The 11,405-nt window shown below is 45.8% G+C and overlaps 1 protein-coding gene across 1 annotated transcript in view; it reads left to right on the plus strand.

Moving 5' to 3' along the window:
* Nucleotides 1-10,993, plus strand: part of F11R (F11 receptor) — a 19,139-nt gene extending 8,146 nt beyond the window's left edge. Inside the window, exons 2-10 of the mRNA XM_012639597.1 lie at nt 6,451-6,513; nt 6,684-6,791; nt 6,988-7,134; nt 7,424-7,626; nt 7,795-7,897; nt 8,001-8,108; nt 8,318-8,330; nt 8,624-8,672; nt 8,806-10,993. Coding sequence (XP_012495051.1) covers nt 6,451-6,513; nt 6,684-6,791; nt 6,988-7,134; nt 7,424-7,626; nt 7,795-7,897; nt 8,001-8,108; nt 8,318-8,330; nt 8,624-8,672; nt 8,806-8,841 — 830 coding nt within the window. The 3' untranslated portion in view covers nt 8,842-10,993. The remainder of the gene's footprint in view (nt 1-6,450; nt 6,514-6,683; nt 6,792-6,987; nt 7,135-7,423; nt 7,627-7,794; nt 7,898-8,000; nt 8,109-8,317; nt 8,331-8,623; nt 8,673-8,805) is intronic.
* The last annotated feature ends 412 nt before the right edge of the window (nt 10,994-11,405 follow it).

Below are 11,405 nucleotides of genomic sequence, written 5' to 3' on the forward strand. Positions count from 1 at the left end.
GCTCAGGCTGGTTTCGAACTCTTGAGCTCAAACAATCCGCCCGCCTCGGCCTCCCAGAGAGCTAGGATTACAGGCGTGAGCCACCGCGCCCGGCCTACATATTGTTTTTATATTTTGAACATTATGCCAGTTCAAATCAATCTACCTTGACTTTTGGGATGGCAATATGTATTTTTACATAGTTGTGGTAGTTTATACAGTGTCATGTACAGGAATCAGATTACCTGGGTTAAAACCTTAGCTCTGCCACCTACTACCTTTGTGACCTTGAGCAAACTAATTAATTTCTGTGCCGCAATTATCTCATATGTAAGATGAGAGCAATAATATTAATAGTATTTGTCTCACAGCATTATTGCAAGGATTAGTTAACCAGTATAGGGCTTAGAAGAGTATCAGGCACTAGTAAGTATAATATTTAATATATGTTAGCTGCTATTATTATTTTATTTAGTGGTGTTCTCGGTCAAGCCCAGTCATTTGTGTTTATTAATAGAATCTAGATATGATGAATTAAGAGTATAGGACAAACCTTGTAAAGGCCTTCAGGGTTATCCTGATTCTTTCATTGTGCAGAAATGTCATTGTGCCTTTTTGAGTCAAGGCTGTAGTCACTCCATCTGGATGTCAACTCCTGATGCCCAGCTTAGACCATTGAATTAGTTTGCTAGGGCTGTGATAACAAAACACCACAGACTGGGTGGCTTAAATAATAGAAATTTGTTTTCTCACAGTTCTGGAGGCTGTAAGTCCAATATCAAGGTACTGGTGTAGTTGGTTTCCTCTGAGGCCTCTCTCCTTGGCTTTGCAGATGGCGCCCCCTCTTCCTGTCTCTTCACCTGGTCATCCCTCTCTGTGTGCACACCCCTGGTGTCTCTCTGTGTGTCCTAATCTCTTCTTTTTTGAGACAGAGTTTCACTGTGTTTCCCGGGCTAGAGTGCCATGGCATCATCCTAGCTCACAGCAACCTCAAACTCCTGGGCTCAAGCAATCCTTCTGCCTCAGCCTCCAGAGTAGCTGGGACTACAGGCATGTGCCACCATGCCCGGCTAATTCTTTCTATATATTTTTAGTTGTCCGATTAATTTCTTTCTATTTTTAGTAGAGACGGGGTCTCATTCTTGCTCAGGCTGGTTTCCGAACTCCTGAGCTCAAACAGTCCACCCACCTCAGCCTCCCAGAGTGCTAGGATTACAGGCGTGAGCCACCACGCCCGGCCCTAATCTCTTCTTAAAAGGACACCAGTCATATTGGATTAGGGCATACCCCAATGGCCTCATTTTAGCTTAATTATCTCTTTAATGGCTGTAGCTCCAAATACAGTCACTTTCGGAGGTACTGAGGATTAAGGCTTTAACATATAAATTTTGGGGAAACAATTCAATCCATAACTATAAATCATTTTGAAGATTACTTCTGCAAAAAGAGCAATGTCCTGGCCAGTGGGTCTTCTTTTCAGCTGACTTGGGCCTACTTGGAGTTTCTTGGTTGCTCTTGTGGTCACGAAGACAATGGAGATGTTTTAAATGGATTCACATCTTGTCCTCACTTCCTGATGCTATTTTAGACCTTGCATTAGAAGACTTCCTAGCACTTCCACTTTTGGCTCTGCACATCAGCCTCTACCATTGTGCATGCAAACACCTGCAAACACACTCTGGCCTGGGTACAGAAACCAGTCCTTTTGCAAAACAACAAGTAGGAATCGCCCATGTACAGAGAATGTTAATTCTGTTTGGAAACGATGAAGCAAATTTAAAAGCAAATTTTTATGTTGTAAAACTAATTTTTAAAAAAGGATTAATAGAGCCTTCATTTTTTATGAGCTGAAAAATTTTAAAAAGCCTTGTAATATTAAAATTTTAAAAAGATTGGGGTTTGAATGAAGTTTGTTTTTTCTTCATTTGGGCTTACCCCTTCTGCCAGCTTTAAAAATTTATCTTTGTAGATAAACCTTAACAAGTTGGTATCTTACTGAATGGGCTGCTATGACCTAATTTGTTGATGCTCTAATTTGTTCAGCAAACATTTATTGAATGTCAACTTGTAGCAGGCATTATGCTAGGTGTTGGATACTGAGAATATTAAATAACACACGGTCCCTGCTGCTGGGGGATTTACCATGGGAGACATACTTGTGCACAGGTGATGTCATTATAATACAGAAAGTGCTTTGACAGTGTTTTGCATGGGATAATGAAAACCTAGGAAAGAGGCCTACGTAAGGCTCTGGTGAGGATTTGGAATGTGGTAAGTGATTTCACAGACAATAATATGGATGAATAGCTGCTGGCCAGATAAAGAGGGGAAAAGGGTATTCCACGTAGCAGAAATAGCAGGAGCAAAGGCAGAGATTGTGAAACAGCCCAGTCTTTGCTGGGAATTTTAAGTAGTTTTGTATTGCTAGGGGGTAAATTGCAACAGTAGAGTGGGTGATGAAGATGATAAGCTTACCTCCGGGGTCATACAGTGCTGGAAGTTTTTTAGCTTGCTGAAGAATTTGGATTTTTATCAGATAAGCAATGCGGAATCATCAAAAGCTTGAAGCAAGTGGCAGATTTGCATTTTTAGGAAGGCTATGTAGTATAGTGTAGCACAGCCCCTGCAGTTGGACTGTGTTGGTTTGAATCTGCACCACCACTCACTGTGTGGCCTGGGGCGAGTTACTTAACTGATCTGGGTCTCAGTTTCCCCATGTAGAAAGTAGTAGTAATAACAGAATCACTCACCTCTGAAGGCTGTGGTAGGGATTAAATGATAGTGTATGTAAAGTGCTTACAACAGTTCCTGGCATATATTAAGTGCTCAATAAATGTTAGCTCTTTGTCTGGCAGTGGGACAGAGGATGGATTTTCTGTACATGGGCCCTAAACCTGAGCAGGCCAAAAATCTGTTGATGCATTTAACTTTGTGTCTTTTCTTACTGTGAATTTAGGATAAATTAAACTTCACAATGGAAGAGATGAAATCTCCTTCATTTGGTTTACCATGTGCATCAGTAGGTCATTGTGTATGTGTGTATGGTATGGCAAATACCAGGATGTGATATGTAGTCACAGTAGACTTCCATCTCCTTTTTAAAACAGAAATTTTTTTTTTAAATAAAGAAATCTTTATTCTTAATTTCCTTTTCTTCTCTTCTCCCCTCCCCCACCCCCATTCACCTCAGGGGAAACACAGTAGGCTTTTGAGTATTGGCACAGTCAGACCACAGGCAGATAGGCATTCCTGCAATAGAGGGAGGTGGGAGGACATCATATGAAGTTACCTGTATTTTAGACAAAAATAGAGAAGCAAAGACGAGGTAATGCCAGTCAGGAATAATGAGGAAAAAAGGAATATGCCTGTAGGCCAATGTGTTTGTGTCTGTTTGTGGTACATTCCTGAATGTGTTTTATTTAATTTAATTTAATTAATTAATTAATTTTTTTTGAGACAGAGTCTCACTTTGTTGCCCTGGCTAGAGTGAGTGCCGTGACGTCAGCCTAGCTCACAGCAACCTCAAACTCCTGGGCTCAAGTGATCCTACTGCCTCAGCCTCCCAAGTAGCTGGGACTACAGGCATGCGCCACCATGCCCGGCTAATTTTTTCTATATATTTTTAGCCGTCCAATTAATTTCTTTCTATTTTTGGTAGAGACGGGGTCTCGCTCTTGCCTAGGCTGGTCTCGAACTCCTGAGCTCAAACAATCCGCCCGCCTCGGCCTCCCAGAGAGCTAGGATTACAGGCGTGAGCCACCACGCCCGGCCCTGAATGTGTTTTAGATCTGATGATCTGAGAGGACTCAAAAAAGTTAGAAGTGATGTAGGAATAATCATTAAATTCATATATTGTGATTTGTGTGTGTATGTGTGTATGTCTTTATTTCAAAGGCTTGTTTAGTTTAATTAGATGCTGGCCAGGCATGGTGGCTCATGGCTGTAATCCTAGCACTCTGGAAGGGTGAAGGGGGAAGATTGCTTGAGCTCAGGAGTTCCGGACCAGCCTGAGCAAGAGCAAGACCCCATGTCTACTAAAAAATAGAAAAATTAGCCAGGCGTTGTGGCACGTGCCTGTAGTCCCAGCTACTCAGGAGGCTGAGGCAGGAGGATCGCTTGAGCCCAGGAGTTTGAGGTTGCTGTGAGCTAGGCTGACACCATGGAACTCTCCAGAGCAAGACTGTGTCTCAAAAAAAAAAAAAAGGTAATTAGATGCTCTCTTCATTTGAGTGGTGTCACAGATTGGGTTCTTTGGAAGCTGACTCTGAGATGTCAATTATTGTACAAAACATTTATTAGGAAGTATGCTTGGGATCCACACCCATGGAAAGGACTGGAAGGAAGCAAGACTGGGCAGAGAGAGAGGCTGAAAGAGGCCGAGTTGCTGAGGCCTCAGCCTACGCCAGGGAGCTCTGGTGTAGGAGTGGCTCTGCAGTGTTGTCCCTGGCTGGGGAGTTGGGTGATGGAGCTAGGGCTTTCTCCTCCTCCTGACCCCACTGGTCAACTGTTGGGTGCTCCTACTCTTGCGTCTGGTGGGAGGCAGACCATAGGGCAAGCCAGTTTCTGGGAATTTTCAAAGAGGGCTGAATAGCTAAGGACCTTCTGGCAGCACTCCCAGCAGCTGAAGCAGTAAGTCCTTCATTCCTGAAGACAGATCTGGTTTGAGCATCACAGGGCACGTCACGGGTGGCAAATTATAAAATTTGAGAATATTATTTTCTTTCTTTCTTTTTTTTGTTATACCTGCTGGAATGGGAAATTTAAGAATGGGGAAAATAGTTTCCATCATCAAAGCAGCAAAGGCTGATTGAGCAAAAATAGAGGCATTTCATTATCAGCATTCTTAGTGACAGTTGAGTAAGAGACTTCCATATCCTCAGGAATAGTTTTCAGTAAAAGCTATTTGATTTAATTTCCATATCTGTTATTACATTCGAGTATAAATTTGACATTTAAAATATTATGACAAATATACAGATACCAAGTAATATTATTAGAAATATTTTTTAGAAAAAAAGGACCAGACTTTAAAAAGAATGACATTTTAGTGCGTAGTTTGTCTTCATTAAACCAATAGCTTTTCTGAGAAACAGCCTGGTTTACAAAAAAGAAGGGTACAATAAGAGGGGGATATAGGAGTAAAAAGGGATATAGGAGTAACCTCTATGCTAATTGTGCTCTGCCGTTTCCTTTCTATGAAACCTTGGGCCAGTCAGTTAACTTTTTAGGGACCTAATTTTCTAATCTATAAAATGGGATAGAATACTTACCTGGACTAATGCATAGTGTTGTTATATTAGATTGAAATTCATGTATTTAAATGTACTCTGTAAACATTAATGCCAAAAGAAAAAAAGAACCTAAAGGACCTTACAGAACATCTAGTTCAAACCCCTCATATTTCAGATGAGGAAGGAGAGTCTCAGAGGTCAACAGACCGTATTCAATTTCGTGAGCGATTAAATAAAGGAAAAATTGAATTTAACAGATGTGCTTGCATTGCACAAGTCTTTATGCATCTATCTAAGAAGGCAGGGCCCTGACTTGAAGCTGTAAATAGAAGCATACTTCTTGCATTTGAGCTTTGAAAACATGAATGAGAGTAATAGTGTAAGTGCAGGTTTGTAGCTGCATCGTGCGATCCCAGAATCCTCCATAATTTTGCATATTTGAGCCTCTCTTGTGAACCCCGATGTGCCTCCCCCATATTATTTATTAGTCTCATTACTCCTCACTTCCTCGACCTCCACCCCACCCCACCTTTTCTTTCTCCATTTGGCAAGGAGGAGACTCTAATGAGGTGACCTAAGCCTGATCCTAGTCCTTGATCCATCTCAGAACCAGCTATGTGATCCTGGGCACGTTACTCTACTTCTCGTAGTCTCAGTTCTTCATGTACAATTTGGATAATAATACTTGTCCTGTCGATCCGTCATGCTTGTGTCAAGGATCAAACGATGAAATGTGTCCTATAATGTATGTGAAAATGCATTAAAAAGCACCAAATACTCTACAGATGTCGAGTATTGTTATTATCCTCATTACTCCTCCTCCCTCCCTTGCCTCCAGCTTTTTGCTGGCTTCCCTCCAGCACCGTCTTGACAAGTGGCTGCAACCATTTGTTGAGAAGCTTTCTCTGAACCGTGAAATGTCATTCTGGAAGCTGCCAGTGGGCTAGTAGGAATCTAATTAGATTATTGGGAGTCACAGAGGGGAAAATTAGAAATGAAAGAAATTGCACTCGGAAGATTCCATTGATTAAGTGTTGGCCTGCGAGATTGTAGCATAAAGCAGTTAAAGAAGATACTTAGGATGATGGTGAGAAGGTGTGAGGGCTGGGAGGTGCTCGAGTCTCTTGAGTCCCTTCCCCTTAGGGTCAGCATGGAGAAGCCCCCATCGGCTGGGTCTGCTCTAACCTCTCCACGGCCTTTTTCTGTTCACCCTTGATGAGGCCTCTGTTCTCCTCCTCAGGCTCCCTGGGCAGGAGTAATGTGTACATTCCTGAACCTGAAGTCAAAGTTGCTGAGAATAGTCGTGAGTTGGGAGGGGCCGTGGAGGGTGGACAGGGTGAGAGGGAGGGTGGGCAGTTGCCGGGACCCCTGGGAACTGGGCAGCATCCAGCCCAGCCTGTGCCTGGGGGCTGTTCCCCATCCTGTGCGTTTGCTGCTGCTCCTTTCTTTGGTTCATTTTGATCTTGTCTGCAGCTGTCACGTTGTCCTGCTCCTACACGGGCTTTTCCTCTCCCCGTGTGGAATGGAAGTTTGTCCGAGGGGACACCACCAGCCTGGTTTGCTATAACAACAAGATCACTGGTGAGTTGCTCCACTTCCTTCCTGACTGCCTGGGTTCCAGGGGAGGGGCCCACTGTGGGGCTCAAGTGTCCATGGCCTTCCCGCCCTCCTTTCCGGGGGAAGAAGAGGGTGCCTGCGTACCTCGGGTGCCACCTTCCTAGGCCTGTCTTAGCTCTCCGGTTCACTCTGTCCCTACCCCCTTCCTCTCTCCCTGTAGCTTCCTATGAGGACCGAGTTACCTTCTCGCCGAGTGGCATCACCTTCCGTTCTGTGACCCGGAAAGACACTGGGACGTATACGTGTATGGTCTCTGAGGAAGGTGGCAACAACTATGGGGAGGGCAGCATCAATCTCATTGTGCTTGGTACGTGCCTCATGGCTTCTGGGTGGGCCTGGAGCCAATGGTTTCTCTGAACCCACAGCAGGCTCTGATAAGCTTTGGAGCTCGTGCATGGTGAGAGTGCCCACAGGTGGGGCTATTCAGGGTCACAGCACTGCCAGAGAGGGGATGAGCCTCCAGTCAGGTGGCAACTAAGGGAATGAGAAGGGTGGAAGGCTCAGCTGATTGGATGGGTATCATCCTAGTCGGTTACTTAGACTCCAGCAGCCCCTGCCCTGTGGGTTCAGCACCTTCTCTCCTCCTCCCCCGACAGTGCCTCCATCCAAGCCTACCGTCAACATCCCCTCCTCTGCCACCATTGGGAGCCGGGCAGTGTTGACTTGCTCAGAATCAGACGGTTCCCCACCTTCTGAATACTACTGGTTCAAGGATGGGGTGCAGATGCCTACGGATCCCAAGACGAACCGTGCCTTCAGCAACTCTTCTTACATCCTGGATCCCCAGTCAGGGGAGCTGGTATGAATGGGGTGGGGGTAAAAGATATGTGGGCGGCACAGTTATAGAACTCCTGAAGGTGGGGAGGAAGAACAAGCAACAGGGTGAACTTGGAGTGAGGGACAGGAGACATAAAAGACAGGTTCTTGGCTTCTTCACACAGGAACCAAATTGTTTTCTTCCCTTCAGGTTTTCGAACCTGTTTCAGCCTTTGATACTGGGGAATACTCTTGTCAGGCACAGAATGAGGTTAAGGTATCCGAGAGGTCAGATGCTGTGCGCATGGAAGCCGGTGAGTGAGCGTGACTCAGACCTGGGGTGGGGCTCAGGGTCTGCTTTTCATCAGTGCCGCGAGTGAGCATCCAGGCGCTTGACCTCTCGTTTGTGTCTCACAGTGGAGGTGAATGTGGGGGCTATCGTGGCAGCTGTCATTGTATCACTGCTTCTCCTGGGAGCCTTGATTTTTGCCATCTGGTTTGCCTATACCCGAGGCTACTGTGACAGTAAGTATCTGTCTCAGGCTCTTCTTTTTATTGTCCCCATTCCAGGGTCTGTTCATGGGTGTCATCTCTGTACTGACTCTGATACTGTGCCCACGTGTGTGGACACCATCCGCGGGGTGCACTGATTACCCGTCTGACACACCCTATCTTCCCGTGCCAAACTGTCTTCTGTCCTGCTGACACCCATGATCCCGTTTCTTCTCTTTCAGGAGCAAAGAAAGGGTGAGTGAGGTGCTGTCCTGGGGTTCTCTGAGGTTGAGGACATGGATGCGTGTGGTTTGGAGCTGCGATGGGCCCAGGGGAATGGGTTGAAGGCAGCCAACCTGGACGAAAGGCATCTGGATTTCCACCCCTGCTCACTGTGGCCCTGGGCTTGTCCTCTCCCCCTCCACCCACACCTCCCTACTGAGCGCTCCGCTTCTGCAGAGTTCTCAGCTCTGGCCTCTAACGTTGGCAAGGAGAGGTGAATGAGTGCCTAGGTGACTAAGCATCTCCGTCTTCTGGCTTGTCCACAGGACTTCGAGTAAAAAGGTGATTTACAGCCAGCCTAGTGCTCGAAGTGAAGTGAGTATGCCCGCCCTGGGGAGGGGAGGCCTCCCGGCTGGAGCGAGGGGGTTTCTAGCCTGTGTTGATATGTTTTGGGGATTATCTGCTGAAGAAGACCCTTGAGAGCCGACTGGGTATTTTGTTTCCCCAGGGAGAATTCAAACAGACCTCATCATTCCTGGTGTGACCCTGGTCTGGCTCATCTCCTGTCATCTGTACTTGCCTTACTCAGGTGCTACCAGACCCTGGCCCTGATGTCTGTAGTTTCACGGGATGCCTTATTTGTCTTCTAGACCCCACAGGGCCCCCCACTTCTAGCTTAGGATGTGTTTTTAATAATGTCAGCTCTGTGTGCCTTCCACCTTCATGCCTCCCCTCTTTTCTTACCACTGCCTAGTGGCTAGGGACTTGTTTAAAGATTTCATCCCCCATCCCTACAGGAGATCAGGCAGGACTCCTGGGTATGCTATTGATTTCCCTTCTAAGTAGACAGAGCGGCAGGGCTCTGGGGATCTGTAGTCACTACCTACCTGGCCCATAGTCGCTTTCGCATAGGGATCTTGAGCCAAGTCCTAGGCTCCTCCAGTACTGAGGACTGGTGCCAGCTGTTCCAGAACGGGGACTGGAGACTAGAGCGGCTGCAGTGGTTATTTGGCGATGTCAAGCCTCTTCCATCTCTGGAGCCGACTCTTCTGTCTTCTTATGGGAAGTGCCACTCGGATCCTCCTGCCCCGTCCTCCTCCTGAACACAAGCAGACTGAGGCTGACTGTGTCTATAGGAAAATGGGAGCCTTGTTGTGGAGAGCCTAGTAAACTTCCAGGGGATGTGGAGCCAAAAAGATTTAAAACCACAGATCTAAAGAAAAGAAAGCTGGAGCTGGCAGCTCAAGCCATCACCCTTCCCGTGGCTGGAGCAACTGGACAGACCCTTTTACGATGTGTCTGTAGGACCGTGGGAATGAGTGTAGTGGTCTTAGCTCTTTGTTGAGCTTGTGTGTTGCGTGTGCGTGTGCATGCATGCGTGCGTGTGGCCTTAGCTGTATGCTGACACTGGACGTGTGTTGGAGAGCTTCTCAGCTCTTTGGCGAGATTGTGTTTCTGTGTGTTTGTATTAGCTGGATGTTGCTGGAAATAAAAGCTTGGTTTGTCAAAGCTTCTTTTTGTGGGGAGTGCAGGAAATGAGGTCTTTGAGGGTCCCTGGGCCCCTTGTTTGTACAACAGGAAAATGCCTCAAAACCCTGTTGCCCAGCAACCTGGGGCTGGTTCCCAGTGCCCTGTCCTGCCCCTTCCTGGTTCTAATCTCAAGGCAGAGCTTCTGAGCTTTAGCCCCTCATTGCAGAGCCCTTTTGTGGCCAGGCCCTTCTTCTGCTGGAGGAGGGTACCCAGGGTGGAGCTGATCCTGTGCTTGGGGTTATACTTGACCTGTTCCAGCAAGTGAGATGCGAAAGTGCCCAACTCGCACTTCCCACCCGACTAGGAGCATTAATGGACTTCCCGAAGGCTACAGGAACAACTGCCCCAGAGCTGAGGCAGGGGGATTTCCGAGGTCATTTGGAGAGGTACTTCTTTAGTAGTAGTTTAAAGTGGTAACTACGACTTTATTTAGTTGGGTGGAGTTCAGGAGAAGATATTTTGAGACCCCATCGTGCGACAGCCTGCATGTGAGTGACAGGAATAGGCAGCATAGGCCAGGCTGGCATTGCTTTCCTCCTCCCTATGTGGACCCTTCTCTGCCCTGAATCTATTTCCCTGTCTGCCACAATCCCCCATCTATTTATCAACTTGGCAACAGGGCAAATAAGGGGTCTTCTAGGGTTGATTTTGTTTATTTCTTTCTGCGGAGAACACTAAGTGCCACTTTGCCAGATTTTGTCTCCTCATCTGGAAATCCTCAACAGAATTGAATTTTCTAACAAGGATCCAAAAAGAAAAACAAGATACAAATCAAGCCATCAGTTAAGGGTCATGTACCAATAAAAAAATAAATTTTCTGGAGGAAATAAAATCCAACTAGACGATAAAAGTAGAGATTATGAAATGGTTCAGTAAGGGTGAGAGTTTCAAAGCATGTTTCAGTTCTGCATCACGATTGGGAGACAGGGCGGGTGGGATGGGGAGAAAAGGCCATGGGGAAGCAGAGGTGATTCATGTCTCCTGTCAGTGTGAGCTGCATGGTTCCTCACTCTAGGCCACTTGTGATGAGTATGAGTCAGTTGCTACCAGCCTTGGAATTTACTTCTAGCTTACAGCAGCCCTTTTGAGTTGGAAAACACCTTGTCTGCTTTCATTTTAGAATGTCAAAATTAATTTTTGTAATAAATGTTTATTTTTCACATTGACGTTGTTTAAATCCTGAAGTTCTACTTTAAGCGAGTTGGGATTCCTACAGTGACATGGACATTCAAAATCTTCCTGATGGGCTCGTTAATGAAAAGATAAGGGATATTCTTCCATCACCCTGATAGCTACAATCTAATTTATCTTTTTTCATTGGCCTGTGCTCGAATGGGAGTGGCCCCCAAATTGACATTTCCTATGTTAAAGGGAGATTTGGGGGATGGAGAATGGGGTCAATTCCATGGATGTTGGTGCTTCCCAGGAGTCATGAACCCAGCGTAATTTGGGATGAAATGATTGTTAAGGATGTATTTGTTGTTCCTGTCTTTTTTTTCCTTCAAAGTATATACAACATGATGATTCGATATGTGTATACATTATGTAATGGTTACCACAATCATCAAATTAATTAAA

This window comes from Propithecus coquereli, unplaced genomic scaffold, assembly GCF_000956105.1.
Source record: "Propithecus coquereli isolate 6110/MARCELLA unplaced genomic scaffold, Pcoq_1.0 Scaffold140, whole genome shotgun sequence".
Classification (NCBI taxonomy): domain Eukaryota; kingdom Metazoa; phylum Chordata; class Mammalia; order Primates; family Indriidae; genus Propithecus; species Propithecus coquereli.